The sequence below is a fragment of the Rattus norvegicus genome, chromosome 9, assembly GCF_036323735.1.
Source record: "Rattus norvegicus strain BN/NHsdMcwi chromosome 9, GRCr8, whole genome shotgun sequence".
Lineage (NCBI taxonomy): Eukaryota > Metazoa > Chordata > Mammalia > Rodentia > Muridae > Rattus > Rattus norvegicus.
Window position 1 is genome coordinate 95,528,819 of NC_086027.1, and position 23,919 is coordinate 95,552,737.

Here is a 23,919-nt window from a genome sequence, read left to right on the forward strand (position 1 = left end):
GTCTACCTCTTAATCTTCTAATCTATCTGTAGCATTCTTTCAAACTTAATAGGGCATTTAAAAAATAAACTTATAAATGTAAATGTATAATTACATGTGTGTTGTCTTCATGGGTATTTTTCCTGAACAAGAAAGAATTATTCTTCTATTTTTCCTGACTTAAAAAATGTGATTTTTTTTTTTTTTTTTGCGGGAGGGTTTATTTGAAGAATAAACTTTAAACTCAGGTCAGAAATAATCACAAGTTTATTCTTTTGTCCTCCTGACCTTAGAAAAGAGAACAAGAATAGTAATGATTAGTAAATTTCTAAGTTGTTTTGGACTCAATGTTTCAAACCATTCTTGGGCATTAGCTATGCTAATAATGGAATACACTGACGCTTTGTGAGGCTCTTTTCTTCTGACCCGCCGCTTCCATCCTCATGATGTTCAGATGTCTGGAGCTTGAATTGTGTTAGTCACACAGACAGAGATGTGTGTCTGCCCTGTGAAGCATAGTAACATTAGCTCTGTGCCAGGGAAGCTTACCTTGGTAGTGGGTAGTAGTGAGTGCTATACATCAGTGTAAGGATTTGCCTTTTTTTAGAGTCAAGTTGTTAGGCAAACCTCTAACCTAGCGATACAGTAGTAAGCGTTTAGTTTGTTGTCAAGTGGTATGTAGATAGAGGCATTATGAAATTAACCTTTAGATAAAAACCTGATGATTGTACCAGTTCTTCAGAGCTGCATCTTAGGCGGTTTTTTTTTTTTTTTTTTTTTTTTTTGTCATGAGTGGGCATTGTTTATATCATAGGATCTGGGCAGTTCTCCTTAGTCTGTATCCTAGGCAACTACATGTCATAATTCTCCTCAAGCACTGCAGCATTTGTGTTGAGGTTGCCTGTAAGGAGAAGGGTTGTAGACTCATGTTCCCAACAAGCATTCAGTGAAGAATGGACAGAATCTGGGCTGAAGGAGAAGAGAAATTCCAGCTAGTCAAAAACAAACAAGGTGAATGTTTTGGAAGGTGACTACTGCTTCTGGGCCCTCGTGTGTGATGCTGATGCTGGTAAAGGGAATTAGGTCAGCTTCAATGCTATCTTCTGCTGTTGTACTCCCAACAGCTTAGAATTTCACATGGTGTTTTCCTCATCTTTTCTGAATCTTTCTCCTCTATTTTGTCTTTCATATTAGTTTTTCTGTCAGCTTCACAATCCATTCCTGCTCCCCTTCTCATGTATTTTTAAAAGATATTTTAGGGGATAAAGATAAAATAGATCTAGGAAAAAAAAACTTTTGTCCTTTTTTTAAATTTTTTTTTAATTTGTAAGCATACAGTTTGCTTTTGAGCCTGGCATATTTAATGTTTTGTCTGATGACTCAGGTGTGACAGGTTAACTTCTACCTTTTAGTTTACAGTAAGCCTTTTATTAGATTTGGAATAAAAATTCTAAGTATAATAGTATAGACTGATTTATCCAATGAAAAACCCTCACTTTTTTCTAGATCTGTAGCCTATAAAGCTGTGTTAGTTTCAATGAGTTGTCTGCCTCGCTTGCTACATTGAGTTTTCTGAGCAGAATTGTACTAATTCTTGGTCAGATAACTTACAGGCTGTAGTTTTATTAAAGCAGGGCTCACAGCTGGGTATAGCTAGAGATAGGGCTCAGAGAACAGGGAAGCCTCCACTCTGGGAGATGAACTTGGGAAACTCAGTAAGAGGGAAACAGGAGCTGAGTGCCTAGAAGGATAGATTCCTATCTGTGTGCATACTTAGACTGTAGAGATGATAGCGGTGGGACCCAACATTTGATCATGAAGACTCCTGAGTAATGACTCTAGGCTTACATTGAAACAACGTGTATGTAAAACTCTGGGTTCTCTGCAGGGAGTAAGTGCTTTACTTATCGGAGGTTCTGTCTTTTTTTGAACATTTTAAGTTTTTGTATTTGGCAACTCATTGTTTTCCACAGTATTTTTTAGATTGATAGTTTTAGCAAATTTCACCCCAGGAATAAGAGCATTTCACTTTGGCCTCATTTCTTTCTTGTATCTTTTAACAGAGTGAGAGTCAAAACTAGAAAGACTTATATAGGTTAAAACCATTTTTCTTTTTTATGACTCTTGGACGTGGGTTGGGCAGATGTAGCAAGAACTTCCCTTTTCCTTTCAGAAGACACTTCTGAAAAATGAGCAGGCATCTTTTTCTGTTGGAAAATAGATTTGGTAAATAGTATGCTGGGGTGGATTTAGGAATGCCCCTGGGGATGTTAGGAAGAAAGAAGTAAGAGCTGAGGAAGGTGGAAGGGGAGGAAACTTATTCCTGTGGGAAAGCGGCAGAGAACGCAGCAGAACTGAACGCTCTGCTTTGCCACCGCTACAGCTCCTTTGTTGTCAGAAGTTAGGAGATTTGCCATATAAAATCTCTCATATCATATTCCACCAGTGATGCAGTTTCATGATTTTTTTTTTTTGTTGTCCATCAGAATTATAAGTGAATGATAAGTTTAACTGTGAGTTAACACAGGGAGCTGGTATAATTCATAGAGTGGGAAGAAAGCAACTGCTTTAATACTTACCAAAGAGAAGGCATAAACTTCAGTGTAGAAAGAAAGGCAGCCAGAGAGTGCTCTTGCCTAGGACTAGGCCACACAAGTAATTAATCGGTGCTCATAGCTTGCCTAATTATTCCAAGTATTCTTTCAGCACGCTTTGTTCCAAGTTTATCTTGTATAGCTCAACTTTGTAGCTTGCTCCGGTACTGTGACGGTAAATACAGCCGTCACTTAACTCACAGTGAGTGCTCTGAGCTTTGAGCTCAGCGCGTGACCTGTGCTCTCTCTTCAGGGGATTGGCCATTACAGCTCACAGCCATCTTCATTTTTTTCTATGATTTTCTTTTTCCAATACTATCATAAACCTTTCCTAAGGTTTCTGTCCTCCTCAACTCAGATGGCCCTCGTTCTACAGGCTGGCGGGAACACATGGAACGCCGCCGGAGGTTTGAGTTTGACTTTCGAGATCGAGATGATGAGCGGGGCTACCGAAGGGTGCGCTCTGGCAGTGGGAGCATAGACGACGACAGGGATAGCTTGCCAGAATGGTGTTTAGAGGATGCTGAAGAAGAAATGGGCACATTTGACTCATCTGGAGCATTCCTCTCTCTGAAAGTAAGAAATCTGTTTTACACACCATGACAGGTACTGACCTCTCCCCAAAGCCACATATGCTGCTAAACTTTGGCTTTATTTTCTTGATACAGAAAGTGCAGAAAGAACCTATTCCTGAAGAGCAGGAAATGGACTTCAGGCCTGTGGAGGAAGGAGAGGAGCGCTCTGACTCTGACAGCAGCCATAATGAAGAGGCCAAGGAACCGGATAAGACAAACCGGAGAGACGGGGAGAAGACAGACAGAGCAGGGACTGGTGAGAGTCATTTTTGTCTTCCTGCACACCCTTAAACAGAAACCTTCCTGAATTCATTTATGATCACTTTTCATTCCAGACGCTAACGAGGAAGTACCCCAGACGTCACTGTCATCTGCTAGACCAGGTACCCCTTCAGATCACCAGCCTCAAGAAGCAGCACAGTTTGAGAGGAAAGATGAACCCAAAGCTGAACAAATGGAAAAGGCTGAAGAAGAGAGTCGGTCAGAAAACAGTCTCCCAGCCAAGATCCCCAGCAGAGGGGACGGTATGTTTGTGAGAGTGGACACCACAGTGGAATTTTGCAGAGGCAATGTTCACTAGTCTGACTGCTTTTACTTAACCTCATGGAACTGTTTCCAGGAGACAATGATTGGAATAGGTACCATTACCAATAAATGCAAGCAAATGTTGTTTTCCTCCTGTCTTCAGGTCAAAATGCATGAGAACAGAATCTGAATGAGTAGGGGTGCAATGTTAGAATCTGCAGGAGTAGGGGTGCAAACTTTACTTTCCTAGATGCTGGAGCTGTCCTGACTGCACTTGCACAGTCGTTTAGGATCATTGTTTGGATGCCCATAGCAGATAGTTGCCTTCCCTCTTCTAGAATCCTATATTTAAGGTCACAACAAAATGCCACTGTCCCAAGGGAATAGTCTGGAACACCTGGGACAGTCTGGAAGTCCTTCATCACCTTTGCTAAAGAGCAAGTCTTTACAGTTCATCTCTAGTGTCAACTATATTTGTTTGAATGGCTCATACACCTTAAAAGCACCATTTTGTATATTTCTGTGAACATTCTTGAAAATTCTTAAAATTGCATTGTCTGCCCTTGGTAATACAGCCTGCCAGACCTGGTAGGATCTCACAAGTGGCCCCTTTGCAGTTTCAGCAGGAGCCACTGTATCTTGCCCATGCTGGACTCCCCCTCCTGAAAATGTTGTAGGCCTTGCTTTGTTCCCTGTTGTTGTGCTTCTCTATATAGCTAAAACCTCAATCCTAGTTAGATTGTAAATAAGACTTGACTATTAGTAGGCCCTTGGGATGATTCAGGAGCCAGGTAGTCTTCAAAAAAACCTTGGGATAGGAAGTAGAATTTGGAGGTACAGCTGAGTCCATTGAGGGAACGTTGTAATACCAGGAAATGGTGAAAATAGAGGAAACCAGATTGACTTAAGTTGTGGGCTTCGAAGGCTGAGAGGCGGCCGCTGCTGCCTTAAAATTGTTTTTTACTACATCTACTCTCCCTGGTCCCGTGCGAGTTTACATGCACATATGTACCTACAAGTAGAAATTAGAGGCTAGCTTCCAAGAATCACTTTCCCCATTCTACCATATAGGTTCTAAAAATTGAGCTTAGAATATTAGATTTATTTAGCTAGCACCCCCAAAACACTAAGCCATCTTGCTGTCCCCTAAGACCCCACCTCTAACCCTTATTTTAAAAAAAAATAGGTACTATGTGTGCTAAGCAGGTTGGTGAAATATATGGTTTGAACTTAGATTTGATAGCTTGTGTGGGGTACTTATGACACATGTGACCTCCTGAACTTCTGAGTAGACACAATGCGGCAGGCAGTGCCCATGTAAAGAGAGGTATTGGCAGATGAGATCTTAGTCAGAAATTGACAGAGTTTAGTTACATCAGGGAGGAAAAGAGGTAGAGATAGCTGAGGTAGTTCAGGAGATTAGGTACTCAGGAATGAGTGGAAGTTAAAGAATCCATTTGAGAAGGAATGATTAAATTCAGTTTTGAACGTTGGTTATGAAACATGAAGAAGAATGAGAGTTGATTAGAAAAAGTTGTGAGGGGACTTTAGCTGGATGGTAGTAGTTTATTATTAGGAGATAATAAGTGGAATTAGCTGTGTCTTTCTTCTGTGGTAGCACAGGCCTGTAGTCCCAGCAATTGGGAAGGAGTGGCAGGAGGATTGAGAGTTAGTGGCCAAGGTGGGCTAAGGAGTAAGACTGCCTCAGAAATAAAATAAAGAGAAGAACAACCATACATTTGGTAGGATGAGAAAAAGAAAGAACCTTGGGTAATTTCTAGTTTAGGGGTGGAAACCAGCAAATCACCTTGAGAGCCAGCAATAGAGCCTACCAGAGTAGAGAGCAGGGAGGAGGGCATGTAGGCTTGAGAACATCAGCTGCTGTGGAGGGAGGTTGGCACCTGGCAGTTTTGTGTCTCTGTGCATCTTTGAGAGGTCCTGTCCATAGGGGTGGGCAGGCAGGTGGTGGTGACCAGGCAGTATGTATAGACTGAACTTAGAAAAGTTAGGCAGCTTGAGGAGGACTAGACATTTCGAAGCTGTTTGTTAGGACTGGATAGTCAACGGTGTTAAAGGAGAAGCTGCAGTTGTTTCAGTTAGGGGGTTTCCCACACATACTTTAGGTTAGAACTAGGAACCAAGGCAGAGTGGTAGCTCGGCAGTTCAGGCACCGGCAGCTCTTCCAGAGGACCTGGGTTCAATTCCCAGCACCCTCATGGAAGCTCAAAACTGTCCATAATTCCAGTTCCAGGGAACTTAACACTTTCCTACAGACATGAATGCAGGCAAAACACCAATGCACATAAAGTTTGGAAAAGAAAAAGTAATTAAAAATATATTTAAGGCAGGTCATGGTGGCTCACTCCTTTAGGCCCAGCACTGGAAGGCAGATACAGGTGGATCTCTTAAGTTTGAGGCTAACTTGATCTATAGAGTGAGTTCCAAAAAAACCAAACCAACCAACCAACCAACCAAACAAACCAAAAAAGGAATCAAAGCAGAAACTATTTTTACAGTTTCTAGCCTTAAAAATACCCTGCACTGTTGAGACTCTTCAAATTAAAATGTGTACTGTATTAGCTTTTGAAATAGGTATTTAGGATTATCACGTGTTTCCCATAAATGTTTTGGTGAGATGACATGTCTTTGAGAAGCTTTCATTTTCTTAATGTTTTTAGTATTTACAGGCAGTATAAAGAATGAATTAGCTCCTCCTCTTGCTCTTTTCTCCTCGTGCCCTCTTCCCTCTCTCTCCGTATCCCCCTCCCCACTCCATGGCCAGCCTCTACTCCACTTCTCTCTGTCTCTATTTCCTCAAGTCCCCCCCCTCCCCCATACCCTAAATAAACTCTACTCTATACCTAAAAAAAAGAATTTGACTGATGCTGCTAACTGTGGGATAGATGCTGTAGTGACTCAGGTAGAAAGAGTCTTTAAGGGCTTTTAAGCTTTTTCTGTCATTCTAGGGAGAAATCTTACATTTCTCCATAGGAAGTAGCTTCGGGATTGATGTCTCTGTTGGGCCTCCACTGCTCAATTTAATAATGTAGAGTTAACCTTGAGAAGTCTCCAGATTTCTAAGAACTTTATTACTCTACATTCTTTCCCATTAGAAACGGTGCCTGCCTCCCAGCAACCCTCGACACAGCTTCCTCCAGACACAGCCTCTCCTCTCCTCATCCTGTCACCTCCTCTTCCTACTCCTAGTTCTGCCTCACGGCCAGTTGAGACAGCAGCTGTCGAAGCTCCTGGTATGAGCAGTGTTTCCACAGAGCCAGATGATGAAGAGGGCCTTAAACACTTGGAACAGGTAGAGTCATGTTACTCTTATATCTCCTGTCAAGCCCTTACATGAATAACCCAGTACAGAAGTTTTATGCTCTGGATTTTAAGTACTGGAAAAATTGTTTGGTTATTAATGTTTGTGTAATTGTCTTTCAGATCATTTCATGCTTTTAAGTTTCTGCTATGTAGTAGTCATTGTGTCAGGTTATTTTTTGCTCTTCTGAGATTGCCCTCAGCTGTTTTCCTTTCTTTTCTTTTTGGATGTTAATGGAATGCTAAAAATGGTGAACACAAGCAGCTGTGGATGATCCCTGTGTCTTCTGTGCTTTTTAATTCAAGTACAGAGGGGAAGATGGTTAAAAGCTTCAGGATATTAACATTCTTATTCATGTCTGTGTTTCCCTAAAATTGTGTGTAACGTCACATGTAAATGATGAGTTGGTTTTCTACAAAAGAAGTCCTCTCCTTGGGGTGGCATGGTTAGAGACAGGAAACATTAGTTATATATTAGTGAAACTTTTGGAATAACTTATTTGCAACTGTATTGAGTCTTATATCTCAAATATGCAGGCTTGTGAAAACAATCTAGAATGGGCCAACATCTTATTTTAAAACCTTATTTGAAGCCTGGGCTTTGATCCATACCTGTTTGTATTTCAATCTAGTTGGTTTACTTTGGGTTTTTGATTGATAATTTTTTTTCTCCCATAAAATGGGATCAGGTTGTCATCAGTTGTGTTCCTTTCAAAAATGAAGTAGTCAAAAAACAGTGATCATTAATAGCTTTATATTAATTCATGAGTATTTGTCTCATATCTTTTCTTATGTCTTTTATCTTCTGTTACTAGCAAGCTGAGAAGATGGTGGCTTATCTCCAAGACAGTGCACTAGATGATGAAAGATTGACATCAAAACTGCAAGAGCACAGAGCTAAAGGAGTGTCAGTTCCACTGGTGCACGAAGCAATGCAAAAGTGGTATTACAAAGACCCCCAGGGGGAGGTCCAAGGTCAGCGGCCCGTTTGTACTTTAGATCCTGAAGTATTAGTGTTCCTTCTCCAGAGCCTCTTGAGAAGGGTTTGTTTAATGTCAGTCTGCATAATGGAAAACTAAGTCAACAGACTTACTATATAAGTACCAGGAAGAAAACATAGAAAAAGAAACTCAGGTAGAGAGTGATGACAAAAATGGCAGCAAGGTCAGGAAAGTGCTTTGTGTACTCCCTGACTTCCACACATCTCAGCTAGGTAAGAGGCTGGCACATCATTCACCATCTCTGTGCACCAACATCCAGACCAACAGAAGGTGATAGCAGCAAGTGTTGGAGAGCCTGGCATGATTTGCTGAAGTGGGCTTGCTATAAACAACAAAAAATTACTGAAAAGACTAAGAAATGAAGCCCTTAAAATATTTGAGTAAACTAGATTAGAGGAAAGAAAGCATATGTGTAGATTCATTTCTGCTGTAAAAATGTTTAACTTCTGAGTTGGTTGTTGGTGTGTTAGTGTCAGTTTTAGCACAACACTTGGTGAACGTATCTGAGAACAGCAGCATGCTAGCGTCTCTCACTTCCAGTTCCCTTGCCCCTTTCCAGTTGCCTTGCTCTGCTTTACAGAAGTGACCGAACCATGTGAACTATCGCCTGCTCTTGTATACGTTCATTCTTAGCATCCAAGTATAACTTTAATTAGAACCTTTGCATTCTAGCAGCACTGTTGTCCTTTTATAGCAATGTGCATTTCCTCTCCATAGTTCTTTGTTAATCTGTGCTAAACACCAATCTATTAACATTTTTATATTTTACCATTTTAGGAATGTTATATGAATAGACTCCAAACACAGCATATGATGTTTGGGGTGTGGGGGTGCTCTGTCCACTTAGGATACCCCTCCCCCAGATTCATCCAGGTGGCTTCCTTTGTCATTACTTTGTTTCCTTGCACTGCTGAGTCATGCTCGATGACGTTGGCATGTATACCGTTCATCTGATGAAGGACATTTGAGTGCTGCTACAAATAAAACAGCTGTAAACATTTAGGGCAGTATGTGAAAGTATGCCATGCTTCAGTATAAATACCCTGGAGTGCAAGTACTAGGTCAAGTGGCAGTTGCATCTTTAGTTTTTTAAACTGCTTTTCATTCTGTGTGCCCTGTGAAGAAGTGCACGTTATTGCTTCTCTGTATCTTTACCAGAGTTTGATGATGATAGGTTTTGTTTCATTGTTTTGTTTGTTTTTTAAATCATTCTAGCTAGTGTGTAATGATACTTTACTGTGGTTCAGGATCCATTTTGTCTCTTGTCTCTCAGCCTCCTGAATGCTAGTACTATACATATGTGTATCTTTTAGTCTCCTGATTTGTCATCCCTGAGGCTTACTTGTCTCTGTCTGCTAACCTAGGCCTAGTGCTCCATACAATCTAATCCAGGCCTCTGAGACTCCTGAATAAGCTTACCCCTCTCGTTCTTTCTGGTCTCTAGGTGGCTGACTCAACTCAACTGATCTGGGTGAAGCGCCTCTCCACTCCAACCAATTCAGTCTAGCTTCTCTCAGTTTTTTACTAACTTGCTCTGCTTGGTCTCAAAAGTTGGCAGTTTGCTCTAATCTCCTGGCTCCTTCTCATTCTCTGGCTTGTTCTGTCTTCACCCGTGTCTAGCTTGTTCTCTCTTTAACCGTCTCTGTAAAACTCTCCCAGTAAAAGTGCCTCTTTCTCCTCCCTCTTTTTCCCTCTCTGCACTGCTCTTGAGTAGCCTCTGCCTCTCTCCTCATGAGAGTTGAGCACATCCTATTTTGTCTGACCAATTTGTCTGCCACTCAGACTCCACTTTCAAATAAGGGCGTTTCTTTCTACAAACTAACTTTACCTTCATTGTTTGGGTTAAAGATGTGTGATCTAAGGGTGTGTCTGTATTCCAGCGACAGGGATTTAAGGAGTAATCTGTGGGCTGGGCCACACTACAAGTAGAAACAGTTTGGTTTTTTTTTTTCCCCCCAGTAAATAACACAATCTTGGGGCGCACAGGATGCGATCAAATATCCTGCAACAGACACGCTCTTCCATACCTTTTTCTGTCACATGGGGACTATTTGTAACTGTTTGTATCACATGGAAACTATTTGTAACTGTTTCTGCAGCTGCTGTGCTGTTGATGTTCTTCCCAAAGGTACACAGGATTCTCATGTGTCCATAGTTATCGGGATATCCCATTGTATGTAGGGTTTTTTGTGGGACAGGGAGTTTAACCCGTGGTGACTCCACCCTTTTTTTTTTTTTTTTTTGGTTCTTTTTTTCGGAGCTGGGGACCGAACCCAGGGCCTTGCGCTTCCTAGGCAAGCGCTCTACCACTGAGCTAAATCCCCAACCCCGTGACTCCACCTCTTAATTCTACTGACTTAGCTGTAAGACTGCTGGGATATGGATTTCTCTCCCAAACCTGGTTGTTAAGTGGCATCTGTTGTTCTGAGGGCTATGTTGAACACCTTCACCTGTGTTTATGTCTAGTGGAGTTTTTCCCTCTCTCAGCCTCCATCCCCCTTTTTGAGATGATGTTTTATATTATATACACTGATTTCACACTTCTGGGCTGAAGGGCCCCCTGCCCTAGCCTTCTGAAGTAGATAGAAATAATAAAGCCAACAGACAAAATTATTCTACTAGGCATGTTTGTGTGTATCTGGTGGTAGATCCTTTCTTTGTTTTAAAGATAGTTACTTTATGTATTGCCATGTTATGCGAAGCCAGAGGACAGTTCTATGGAGTTGGTTCTGTATCTCCACCTCACCTGGAGTTCCCAGGTGGAAGTCAGTCTCTAGGGCTGAGTACGCATACTTACCGAGCCATCTCGCTTGCTCCGGATCTTTGTTGTAGGTTTACATTTTTTCCTTTTCATAAATTTTAATTGCGTGCGTGTGTGCATGCATGCGTGTGTGGTGGTGGTGGCGGCAGTGGCGGTGGCGGCACATAATGCACATGTGCATCAGGTGTTTGCAAGCTGCCGTATGATGCTGGAACCCAAACCTGCATCTTTTGCCAGAGCAATAAGTGTTTAACTCTGAACATCTCTGTGTGTGTGTTGGTGGTGGGCGGCCGCACACATGGTGTGGAAGTCAGAGGACAACCCTCAAGTGTTGATTCCTCAAGTTGTTAGGCTCAGTGGTGAGCATTTTTACTGATTCCTCCTTGTCTTTCTTTTTACTTCTTAGTGTTTTGGTTTAACTCTTTGGCATATATGATATATAGAATGCTCCACAAATGTGGGGTCATCCTGCGTAGAGACCATGCTGTCTGTCTTTGTATTGTTCCAGTTTCTTTAGTATATGTGCTGCCAAATAAGGATCTCTGGTCTTAGTGTAAAAAGAGTGTTGTTAAATGTTTCTGCACAAACTGAAACAATCATATGCTATATGTAATGTACCATATGTAATCATATGTAATATGTATGCTATATGTAATGTGCCATATAAGATATTGGTAATCCTTCTCTATCAGTACTGAGGTTACAGGCTTGCGCCGTTGTAGTAAGCTTCCTGATGAATTGTCATAGGTTGAACGAAGCATCCTCCTATTCCAAGAGAAAATTTAACTTAGTCAATGTTTATTTGGCGTATGTGAATCGTACAAGTACACACACACACACACACACACACACACACACACACACACACACACACACACACATAGAGACACACACATTTTTTTAGCCATGAATTATTTGGAAGTGGTTTTAGCTTCTAAGCTAGGGATTTTCCTGTTAGTATTCTGTTATATATTGTGTGTATGTGGGTGTGCATGTATACACACAGGCACACACACACACACACACACACACACATTCTGTGGTGATGTGGTTGTTTAAACATTTGGAGGAGATTGGTCACAGTGGTGCATGCCTTTATTTCAAGCACTTGGGGAGGCGGAGGGCAGTAGCTGTAGATCTCTAGGTAAATATTTGTGAGTTCAAGACCAGCCTGGTCTGTAAAACAAGTCCAGTATAGCCATGACTATTGCATAGAGAATCCCTGTCCAGAAAAACCAAAAGAAAAGAAATAAGAAGCAAACCTGGGATTACTGGACAAGTGACTCAACAGTTAAAAGTGTTTCTCTTGCGAGCGCAAGGCCCTAGGTTCGGTCCCCAGCTCTGAGAAAAAAAAATAAAATAAAATAAAAGTGTTTCTCTTCCAGAGGACCCCGGCTGACTCCCAGCATTCACGTAGTGTGTCAGAATCAATATAGCTCAGGTTCTGGAGATCCCACACCTACTCTGGCCTCTGTGGACACCAGGCACACAAGTGGTGCGGAGACTCATACAGGCAAAAAACCCATTCACATCTAAAAAACATTTTTAATGCCTAGAAAATACTGAATTTGTCTATCTATTCTGTAAATTTTTATGTTTAAAGTACTCCACTAAAGAATGCTGTTGTTTTCTCAAGGCTAGATTTAATAGTTTGGTTGAGCATATGCATTGTAGTTTGCCTTAGTTCAGTTGATTATTGCTTTTTAAAAAATCACTGGTCTCCAGCAGTAGGGCTGTGTGTAGGCCTGAGCACTTATAGTGACCAGATCCAGCATACGCTCTTCGCTCTTGTGTATTTGCTCTTCTGAGGGGAGTTGTTGCAGAGACGAGACAGTTGTGCTGTGAACACTCATTAAAGCGTTGGTGACAATCTGAGAAGTGTCAGGCTGGAGCTTGCTCAGGGATGAGACTCGCTGAAGAACGAGCCATGTCCTGGATTAAATTCCCAGCTCTGTGAGACAGAACATTGTACATTTCAAAACTTAATTCCTCTTGTATCTGATAAGAAACCTTTTTGTCACTCTTTGGGGTAAGCTAGCATTCTATAACAATTTGAATGAACGAGACTCAGGAATATCTTTAATTTTGAGCCTGACAGCATTCTCGCTCCCCTTATGTTTAGGTCCCTTTAACAATCAGGAGATGGCCGAATGGTTTCAGGCAGGCTATTTTACTATGTCTTTGCTGGTGAAGAGAGCATGTGATGAAAGCTTCCAGCCCCTTGGTGATATCATGAAGATGTGGGGAAGGGTTCCTTTCTCTCCAGGCCCAGCTCCCCCTCCTCATATGGTGAGTATCTTACCACTGGCCTGGGATTCACAGTAGATACAGGAGTTCTTGCTTCTCTTTAAATGACAACCAGGGTTGCAGTGAAGGAGGAAAGAATGGTAGTTTTTCTTTCTCTTTTCTTTCTTTGATACAGGATTTTGCAGTTTAACTGCTGACCTGGAATTTGCTGTGCAGACCAGGTTGACCTCAAATTTGTGGTTTTCTTGCTCCTTCTGAGTTCTGGGATTATAAGATGAACTAGCAACCCAACCTGGTAGTTTGATAGAAGGAAACTGAAATGAAAATGGGATACAATTTTGGGAGAATTGACACCTGAATAGTAATGACCTTTTCAAACCTGACTCTGCATTCATCTCTGTATAGTGTATAAAAGTCTGTCAGTGGTTTTCTAACCAATAGAGAATGAGACTGGTGTCTTATCCTGACCTAACCTATAGTCCTTCATGGTCTGACTCTTTCCCTTTCAAAGCTCATGTCAAAGCTTTTATCTGCTGTGTTTCAACACGGTTGGCCTCTGAAAATTCCTTATTATTTTTACTTAGGATGTGCATTTTTCCCTCTCACTTCTATTTTCTTCCTCATAAAATTTTTTAAATTTGAGGCTTATCCAAATATAAGTGCCACTACTGTGTTAGGATATTTTGAAGGCCTAAACCTTTAGCTGGGAAGTATTTTCTCTTGAGGCTGGCCTTTCTCAGTTGAGTTGCTAGTGGAGGTTGCTAGGTGTTTGTCCGTCTAGCTTTCTGTGTCTCTATTAAATTGGAGTGAGTAGTGGTTGTCCACTGATAAAAATGATCATATTTGATTTACTATGAATACTGAATTTCTGGAGTAACCTACCATTGATTTACACAACTATATTGAGGCTACCAGTCATATTTTCACAGTAATTTTTGATAGATGATGGTGAATGAGATATATCCTCTGTCATTAAAGGATGACACTCACTGAGTCATCCTGAGCCATCATGCTTTCTCTTCCATGATTCATATATTATTTTTGAGAATGGTTTCTTCAATCCCAAGAACCATTATAGTGTATCATTACTCATAGATTCAATTTACCCGACAAATTTGATCCTTATTTCCTGTCTTAAAATTGAGATGTGACTTTGTGTCAGGAGCTAAAAGCTGCTCGTGTGGTTCTTGGCATACTCTTACCCCTTTCTTTTCCAGCCACAGCCTGCATCTCTTCAGTTGAGGCTGTACCTAAGCCTCACGCTGTACCCTTCCCCAAAGGGAAACCTTTGGGAAGTTCAGCTTCCTTGTTAGCTGCTACACCGTTCCTCAAAGCATTGATATAGAGAGCCGACTTTCACGGGCAATATTCTTTAAAACCCAAGTTTTCATGTGAAGTGCTGACTAGACCTTACTAGTGATGTCTCTGAATTTAGGATTCTTGTTGCCCTGACCCATTGTGCGTCAGATGCTTTATTCTAAGCTATAGTCAGTAAGGAAGGAAGATACAAGTTCATACAAGTTGCCTAGGGGTTAGTCTGTTATCCTAGGTTTTTCCTTTTGTTTTGTTTGTTTTGTTTTGTTTTTGTATCTATTTTAAATTTCAGCCATCTTACTTGAATTATTTTGAAGTACAAAGGAAATACAGTTAGCCCGTGTTTCCACCTTCCAATGTATTCCTAGCATTAGAAATACCTCATCTAAGGGAGGAGTTCCCATCCCATCAGCTTTTAGGTCACTTTACTCTTTCTCATGCTATCCTCTTTCTGTGATTTCTGTGTGATCTTTAAAACAAGCCACCAAGATGTAGTGCTGGGTAGTTTCTCAGTAATAGCGACAGCTCTGTAGACCACAGTTAGCTTCCAGTTTGAAGTAGTGGAGGACAGTGCTGAGTAAGGACCCTTTGTGGCTATTGCTGGTAACACCACCTTATTCCACTAGGTGGCACTGTTGAGTTTTTAAAGGTGATGAGGTTTTGAGTTAAGGGTTTGAAGGGTTTGGAGTAGGTCTTGTGTATTGTGCTGTACACTCACATGCTGAATACCCGCATATTTGTATGCATGTGCGTAGGTGTGAATACTCGCTGCCACTTATGCTCATTGCCGTTTATTTCATGGTGTTTCTTCCTGTACCTCTTTTTCTTAGGGAGAATTGGACCAGGAACGCCTGACCAGACAGCAGGAACTCACTGCCTTATACCAGATGCAACACCTCCAGTACCAGCAGTTCTTAATACAGTAAGAGCAGTGATGCGGTAGGATGCAGTGCAGCACCACAGGAGCCTGGCATAGACTCTGCTCCAATCTCACCTGTGAGAGTGAGAACGCAAGGCTTCCGTGATACTTGAGTAGCCCGCTAGTGACGTGTACACCACTGCCCATCTTATTTTATCTGACCTTTCTAAATGCTAGATGGCATAAAATGACATCTAATTAGGTTGTCAGAGTCTTTAGTTGTGAAGAAAGAGCCAATCATTTTAAGGACTTTCTGAGGGGCACAGAGAGAAACAAAACATGAAAAGGTAGGAAGACATTAAAGAATTTGCTGTTAGGGATGGTGTAGGACAATGACCAACTCACTAAGATCGTTATTTACTTTGATTTACTTATTTTTTTGTGTTGATATAGGGTTTAATTGGAGAGCCCTGACTGCCTTAGAACTCAGGTTCTGCAGCCGTAGGCTCCTGAGCGCTGGGCTCAGGGAAAAGAAGTAACGTTTGTGCAGTCGGTGGGTTGGCCCTGTCTAGTTCTGGGTCATACGACTTACTGTGTACAGGCTGTCGTGACTGCTGTTAAAACGCAAGGGGAGAACCGAGCAGTGGCATCTAAACCTAAAGACATCTACTGTTTGGAACTTTCAGAGGCAGTGGAAAATATTACCCCAAAATGTCTATGCTGAAACAAAAATTGAGAAAATTTTGTAGTAGAGATTTTAGTTGTGCAGAGTTCACCATTTGAGAATAAGTGTTCAAATTTGCTTATCATCATTTACAGTCTGGGAAATCTGTGGTGTTTGCCAGTTTTTGACACTCTACGATATGCAGTATGCATATATCACACATGTCATTTGTTTCATATGTATATGTACATATGTTCCGTCAGAAACATCTATGATGTGGATCAAAATTTTTTGTAACTTTATATAGAATTATAAAATGTATTTGATTGTTATTTCTAAGTGTGGCAGTTAGGGGAAGAGATGAGTTGGGTTTTATTTTTCATTCTTTCAATCATGTGACCTATATGTGGATAGATAGGTTATACTTTTCTTTTCTTCTTTTTTACTTTTGAAGACAACAGTATGCGCAGGTCTTGGCTCAACAGCAGAAAGCAGCTTTGTCATCTCAGCAGCAGCAGCAACTGGCTCTTCTTCTGCAACAGTTCCAGGCTCTGAAGATGAGGTTGGTGGTCATTCCATTATAGCACGTTCTGTGCACATGTGTGTGTGGGTGTGGGTAATTTTACTTTCACCCACCATACCTGATTGATAAGATTGATAAGGCACACAGGGTCATGGTTCACTGAGGTTCCCAAACCATTAAGGCAAGTCTATGAGCAAAGCAATTATGGAAACATTCTTTAATTCCTGCTACTGCAGATTTTCATTCAGGGTGTTTCTCTCAGCTCCTGAAGTTGTACCAGCATTACTGGTCCAAAGCTGCACTGTGTCTTAACCAAGTACTTTGCATTTCTCATGTGGATCTTAGCTCATCCTATGAGGCAGTCGGGTTAATGGTCGGGCCCTTTTCTTCCTTCCATCTTTCCTTCTTTCTTTCCCTCATTCGTTCATTTATCAATTTGTTCATTCATTCATTGCTTCCCCCCCAAGGCAGGGTCTCTCTATGAGACCCTGACTGTTCTGGAATTCCTTTTGTAGATAAGGTTAGTCTCAAACTCAAGAGATCTGCCCACCAAGTGCTGGACTGAAAGGTGGGTGCCACCATGCCTGGCTTGGTCTCCGTTTTAAAGATCAGTAAACTGGACCCTTGAAGTACTGAAAGCTTTATTAACCCGATATATGGAAGGCCTCAGACACAGAAGTGAAATGCAATTCTTGGGCGTCATTGTTGTTTTAAGATAGGGTCTCACTATATACACCAGACTAATCTTGAACTCAGAGATCTTCCTTTCTTCCAAAAGCTGGGATTGCACCACAACACCCAGCTTTCATCAATTTCAAAACAGGCTAATACTAGTAAAGTAGAAGCAGGTAGATTTCTGAATTTGAGACTAACCTGGTCTTTATCATGAGTTCCAGGTCACCAGTGGCCCCTAAATAGTGCTACATAGTGGGACTCTATCTCACAAAACAACACAAGGCAACAGCAGCAAAGCATTGGCCTTCCTAGCCAGATGACCCAGGAACCTGCTCATAGTCTAGGAGTCCCTTTGCACCTTATTTTCCAAGTGACAGGGACACATTGACGTTTTATTTCCCTTTTGCAGAATGTCTGATCAGAACATCATTCCCTCAGTAACTAGGTCTGTGTCAGTGCCAGATACTGGCTCTATCTGGGAGCTTCAGCCAGCAGCCTCACAGCCTGCAGGTAAAAACTTAACTTTGCTTATATTGCAACTGAATAGATTTAGAATGGAATAATCATTTGTAGTTCATTTCTTAAAATGTTCTAGATGTGAGTTAAGTTTCTGTTTTTATTGCTCTAACTAATGTAGAATTTTGGATGCGTGCGTGCATATGTGTGCACCTGCACTAAAAAAAATCTTTTGTTTTTGATGTCTTCTGCGGGTTGGAGTGGAAATAAAACCTAAGTAATGATGTTCTCTCTGTTGGGAGTTAAAGATGAGTAATACCAACCTTGCAGGTGTTGCCAAATTTTAGGATAAAAAACACCTACTTTAAATGAATACCTTCACTTATTCTTTCTTTTTGTTTGTTTATATCAAATTAGAAAATGTAGGAGTTGGGTTTTTAAAACTCTTGGTAATTGGTTGAACAGTTTGTTGTTGCTGAATAATATCTACAAAAGTGGAAAGCTCGAGTAATCAACAGTACTTAGAAGAGAGAGCAGTTGGCTGAAAAAGTTTTGAGACCTATGACTTTGACAATTTTGTTTGTTTTTTAGAGTTGGTGAGATAGTTCTCGAATTGACTCTACAGAGTATGACAGAAGAGAGCCTAGTGTCCTCCTTCTGAAACCCTCCCAAAGAAGAGATTAAAGCAAAATTTTCATACTGTGTAGATGTTATTTGTTTGTTTGTTTGCATGTGTGTGTGCCTGTGTCTGGTGTGCATGTGTGTGTGTGTGTGTGTGTGTGTGCCTGTGTCTGGTGTGCATGTGTGTGTGTGTGTGTGTGTGTGGGCCTAGGTGACATTCATGGAGATTGAGACAACTTGTGGGAGTTGGTTCTCCACTACCTTGTGGGTCCTAGGGGTCACTCTCCTGTCATGAGGCTTGATGGTTAGGGCCTTTTACCCCCAGTCACCTTGTCAGCTCACATTATTTTTTTCTTGGTATTCATTTATACTTGGTATACAATTTATACTTTAGGATGCTAAAATGTTCTTTAGCGTTTTGAAGGTTCTAAGTATTTCAAACAGTTTATATGTAATCATTTTAATTATTGGTTTTGTGTACAGAGCATTTAATTTGCATAGATAGATTGTAATAAGTATGCAGAGAAATAGAGTAATGTCTGGGGCTGTAAATTTAGTGGTAAAATACTTGTCTAGAATTTGTAAGATTGTTAAATCTCTAGTATGACAAGAAAGGAGAGAATTAGTGTCAAAAAATTTAGCAATAAGAAAATAGACTCAGAGTACACATGAAGCGACCCATGGCTCCAGCCACATATGTAGCAGAGGATGGCCTTGTTGGACATCAATGGGAGGAGAGGCCCTTGGTCCTATGAAGGCTCGATGCCCCAGTATAGGGGTATGCCAGGGCAGGGAGGCGGGAGGAGGTGAGTGGGTGGGTGCTTGGGGAAACACCCTCATAGAAGCAGCGGGAAGGGGAATGAGATAGGGGGGTTCTGGAGGGGAACCCAGGAAAGGGGATGACATTTGAAATGTAAATTTGAAAAAATCCAATAAAAAAAGAAAAAACAAGGAAAAAAAAAGAAAAAAGACTCAGAAACCTTTATTGTTGTGTTTTGCTTTTCTTTGAGAGAAGGTTTCATGTAGCCTTGATCTAATGTGTAGCCAAGGCTTGCCTAGAACTCAAACTCCTCCTCTGAGCTCTACTTTCAGAGTGCTGGGATTGCGTCATCATACTTGACTTGAAAGTCCTTATGTTTACATCTGGCCCTGTGCTGTCTTTTAGGTGTGTCAGATCCAAGGTAATTTGTAAGATCTGCACAGTCTCTTTCCAAAGAGATGTCACAAGCATAAGATGAACAATTGAGTAACCTTTAATAATTAATTTATAGTGTGACCCACTTGCTTATCTACTTGTATGGCTACTTGAAATCCTCTGTGGCATTTGAATTGTTGTATTGTCGCATTTTTATCACATTCCTTTTGAAGTTTTAAAACTAGCTCATCTTTAAAGATAGAGACATATCAGGTACCTGTATGGAATGATACAAGGATGAAATTGGTTCCTTAGTCAATGTCACCTACTGCATCTTCTTCATGATATGGTAATGAGTATTGATGAAAACCTGCCAGCTTAGTTTCTTTTAAACAGCCAGGCATATGGTGGCACACACTTTTAATCTCAGTATTGGAAGGCTGAGGCAGGAAGAACTCACATCTTAGGTTATTTCGGACTATATAGCAAGACAACCCCACACTCCTCCTAGAGACAGACAGCTGCGTATCCATGTTCAGGTTCAGGGAGCAGCTCTTTTCATTATGCCTGTGGTTATGTGATTATGCTACACTCTTGGACCTTTCTCATTCTTGTCTCTGTCTTACAGTTTGGGAAGGTGGTAGTGTATGGGACCTTCCTCTGGACACCACCACACCAGGCCCTTCCCTGGAGCAGCTTCAGCAGCTGGAAAAGGCCAAAGCTGCAAAGGTCTGGAACTTACTCTTCACCACTGTGCGCCTGCCTTCTAGCTACAGAATGCAAGGCTCTGTTCATTTCATTTCTTTCTTTTCCTCTAGCTATCTGTTCTTTTTAGTTTACCTCTGCTTAGCTGGGATGAGTACATTCGTATTCTATCTTTTTGTGACCTCTTCTAAAAAAAACCTAAAGACCTCAATTAAAATTAGTATTTCCATATTAATGATGATGACATACATGTGTATTACTTACATTGTTATTTGTCATGAATACTGTTAGAAAATATCTGCTATGTTTATTATTAAGGAGTGTTTTGTAGGAATAAGTAAAGGAAGACAAGACACACACTTTAGGACACTTTGGATGTTGCTCTCATGTTGACCACTTTGTGTCCCACATCTTTTTTTTTTTTTTTTCCTCAGAGCTGGGGACCGAACCCAGGGCCTTGTGCTTGCTAGGCAAGCGCTCTACCGCTGAGCTAAATCCCCAACCCCCATGTCCCACATCTTAAGAGATGTGGTGTAATGTCATATCGAATGAAGAGGTGGTCAAAGTGGGAGGGGCATGCAAATAGCTTAGAAGAGCAGAAGTGACCAATGTGCCCTGTCTGAGCTTAGAGTCAGTCAGGGGTTTTCTCCCCACCTTGCAGCACAGCAGGGTGCTGCTAAGTGAATGGCAGATGCACCTCTCACCTCTGCGGTTGCTTAGTGCTTCGGGCACCCATGCTTACTATCAAGCTGACAACTTCTCTTTCGTTGTCCAGCTAGAACAGGAGAGAAGAGAGGCAGAAATGAGAGCAAAAAGGGAAGAGGAGGAGCGAAAGAGGCAAGAGGAACTGCGGAGACAACAGGAGGAAATCCTTCGGAGGCAGCAGGAGGAGGAGAGGAAAAGACGGGAAGAGGAGGAGCTTGCTCGAAGAAAGCAGGTATGTCTGAGAAGTTCTGCTCCTGGTTGAGGGAGGCCTTGGGTGAAGTAAGGTGCTCCCTTCCATATTAAGAGGAATGGGGAGAGGGGCTGGGGATTTAGCTCAGTGGGAGAGTGCTTACCTAGGAAGCGCAAGGCCCTGGGTTCGGTCCCCAGCTCCGAAAAAAAGAACCAAAAAAAAAAAAAAAAAAAAAAAAAAGAGGAATGGGGAGAGAAGGCTGTAATAGCAGATTAGAATTCTGACTTACTCATCTGCAGAAAGAACTTGTTTTCTAACAGTACCCGCTGAAGTGCCAGTCATTAGTCTTTTAACTTTTCATAATTTACTAATCAGATTTTAAACATTCTAGCCTTTCTGATAAAAACTTGAAGTAATTTTGATGCACAGCATTACTATTTTATAAATGTGCTTTCAAAACCTGTATGATGGCATACAATTTAAAATTTTGAGTGTGCACTCAGTGGCATCCTATGTTTTCACTCCTACCGAGGCCTCATCTTGCCAAACTGAACATTCTCACCCCACGAAACAGTAACTCTGTGTCTTCTTCCCTGGCCTCTGGTGTCCACATTTCCCTTTCTGTGTCTATGATTTTTGACTACTCCAGGTATCTCATTTAATCAAACAGCATTTATCATTTGTTGACTGACTTAAATTTATTTGTGTCATTGTCATAGCATATGATCAGAATTTCTTTCTCAAGGCTAAATAAACTTGTTATATGTAGGTAGCAGATTTTAATTTACCTGCATGTGGACATTTGGAAGACTTCATGTTTATAATACTTTGAATATGTAAGTAATGTTATTGTAAACATGAGCGTATAGATAAGTGAGCCATCACTTTCAGCTCTGCATATATACCAGAAGTATATTTGCCACATGAGACATGGATTCTGTTTTAGAATTTTATGTGCCCACTTTCAGGGCATGCAGGTTTGAGTGTCTTGTTATCGTTCCCAGCACTTGGTATCTCTGTGTTTGCTTTTGCCAAGTAGTATAGAGTCTTCATAGGGTTTCAGTTTACATTTCCCAAGTGATAGTGGGATTGAGCATCTTTTCACATACTCAAGTCATCAGCTATAGTGTGAAAAATAAATAATCTATCTTTAACTAACACCTTGACCCTCCAGTCCATTTTAATAAACCTTTTTAACTCTCTGCTGGTGATTAGTATTTCAAAAATAGGGAGAAAAAAAACCTCTCTACACAGAACTGTGTATTTATTTTTAGATACGTCTTCAGGGGTTTGATGTCAGGACCTCTTTCAAACATGAAGTACGCAGATGTCCCATTCCTGAGTACCTTAGATTACTAACTATCCATCCGTACAGTGTAACTGCCGTGGGAGGTGTTGTGCTGTCCTGTTAGAGAACAGTGACCCAGTATAGATGCAGTTTTTCCTTCTCAAACATTTCTGATCTTTGATTGAACTACTAGTAGATAATAAAAAGGCAATTGGGTGATTACTTAAGAAATGGGTCAGGGTTGGGGATTTAGCTCAGTGGTAGAGCACTTGCCTAGCAAGCACAAGGCCCTGGGTTCGGTCCCCAGCTCCGAAAAAAAGAAAAAAGAAAAAAAAAAAAAAAAGAAATGGGTCATTTGTACTTAGTGTTTCATATCCTGACTTTTGACATTAATGAATTATATCCTCATTCATGCTAAATATTATTTATCTGACAGATCTACATCATCACAGTAGCTGTACAAAATTTGCCTTCTGAATTTATAGTTTAGCCAACCCACTCTTGTGAAATTTGAGACTTAGTCCCAATGTTTTACTGTTTCCTAGGACGCCTGAAAGTCTTTGCAGTGCTTTTGTTTTTAATCAGTGAGACTAACTAGTTTTCTATGGTGTTTTTATTGTTTTCATTTTGAGGATTGTTGTTCTTACCTTGCTTAGTCTGCTTTTTTGCTGAAGTTTTATAGATGCCAGGGGAAGGCTCCACGCTGGCGGTAAAGTGTAGTTTTAGTTACACATTTCTGCTTGTTGGCTGCAGTATGTTCTGTGAAGAACAGAAGGAGCCACGATGGGACAAAAACAAATTTCTTGGAGTTACACTATGCATCAGTGTAAGATAATGGTAAAAGGCTGGAAACATGGCACAGCAGTTAAGAGCACTGGCTGCTCTTCCAGAAGAGTCAGGATTTGATTCCAAGCACCTGCCATGGTTCACAACCATTTATACATCAAGTTTTAGGGTTGGGAATTTAGCTCAGTGGTAGAGCACTTGCCTAGTAAGCGCAGGGCCCTGGGTTCGGTCCCCAGCTCCGAAAAAAAGAAAAAATAAATAAATAAATCAAGTTCTATGGCAATGGTTCTCAAGTTTCCTAATGCTGTGATCCTTTAATACAGTTCCTCATGCCCAACCATCAAGTTATTTTGCTATTGTTATGATAAAAATGTAAATATCTGATATGGGGGATATTTGTTATGTAGCCACCTCCATTAGGTCATGACCCACAGGTTGAGAACCACTGCTCTGGGGGATATAATGTCCTATTTTTACCTCTGAGGCCACCAGACATACATGTGATAAGCAGAAGCAGCCAAATCTCTTTTAGTTAAAGCTAGCCTGGTCTACACAGACAATCCCTGGGAGATGGGCGAGATTAAAAAATACACATATATTTCTGCAGTACTCATTTGTTCCCTGCATGATTCTGTGTGGTGCTTAGTGGTGGGACTTGAAGATATTTTGAGATACATGGCTTTTCTCACTGCGATAGGTTTTGGTGTATGTCCATTTGACATCCTTATGTTGTATATTTTTAGGTGATTTTTTTTTTTTTTAAGAGCTAAAGATATCAACAGAGAAAGCAAAGCCTGTGTTCTAGTATCTTGTCTAGGATCGGTAGTAGACTTGTGAGTACTATCTAAGCCAGGATAGACTTATTACTGTATTGCAGTGTAGTAGTATTTTAAATAGTTGTGTTTTCTTCATCTTACTTCTTTTGGAGACAGGGTCTCATATCATCATGTAGATCAGGCTGGCCTTGGAACTATAGAGCCCCGCCCCCGCCCCCGCCC

At 41.1% G+C, this 23,919-nt stretch overlaps 1 protein-coding gene and 1 long non-coding RNA gene across 18 annotated transcripts in view; one reads left to right on the top strand and one right to left on the bottom strand.

The window, feature by feature from the left end:
• Window positions 1-23,919, top strand: part of Gigyf2 (GRB10 interacting GYF protein 2) — a 125,785-nt gene that overhangs the window by 79,676 nt on the left and 22,190 nt on the right. For 9 of the 17 annotated variants that reach the window (XM_039084707.2, XM_063266516.1, XM_063266511.1 and 6 more), the window contains 11 exons: window positions 2,932-3,149; window positions 3,242-3,404; window positions 3,484-3,672; window positions 6,787-6,983; window positions 7,807-7,966; window positions 12,876-13,042; window positions 15,145-15,236; window positions 16,292-16,399; window positions 17,445-17,545; window positions 19,876-19,976; window positions 20,728-20,889. In XM_039084707.2, the coding sequence (XP_038940635.1) occupies window positions 2,932-3,149; window positions 3,242-3,404; window positions 3,484-3,672; window positions 6,787-6,983; window positions 7,807-7,966; window positions 12,876-13,042; window positions 15,145-15,236; window positions 16,292-16,399; window positions 17,445-17,545; window positions 19,876-19,976; window positions 20,728-20,889 (1,658 nt within the window). Of the gene's footprint in view, window positions 1-841; window positions 991-1,044; window positions 1,063-2,909; window positions 3,150-3,241; window positions 3,405-3,483; window positions 3,673-6,786; window positions 6,984-7,806; window positions 7,967-12,875; window positions 13,043-15,144; window positions 15,237-16,291; window positions 16,400-17,444; window positions 17,546-19,875; window positions 19,977-20,727; window positions 20,890-23,919 lie in introns of those variants that run through there. The other 8 variants (XM_063266510.1, XM_039084708.2, XM_063266513.1 and 5 more) reach the window with 5 other exon arrangements.
• Window positions 173-867, bottom strand: LOC134480606 (uncharacterized). The gene is made up of 2 exons (XR_010055056.1): window positions 684-867; window positions 173-485 (listed from the first exon to the last, which is right to left on the bottom strand). It is a non-coding gene; the product is annotated as an uncharacterized LOC134480606 (long non-coding RNA).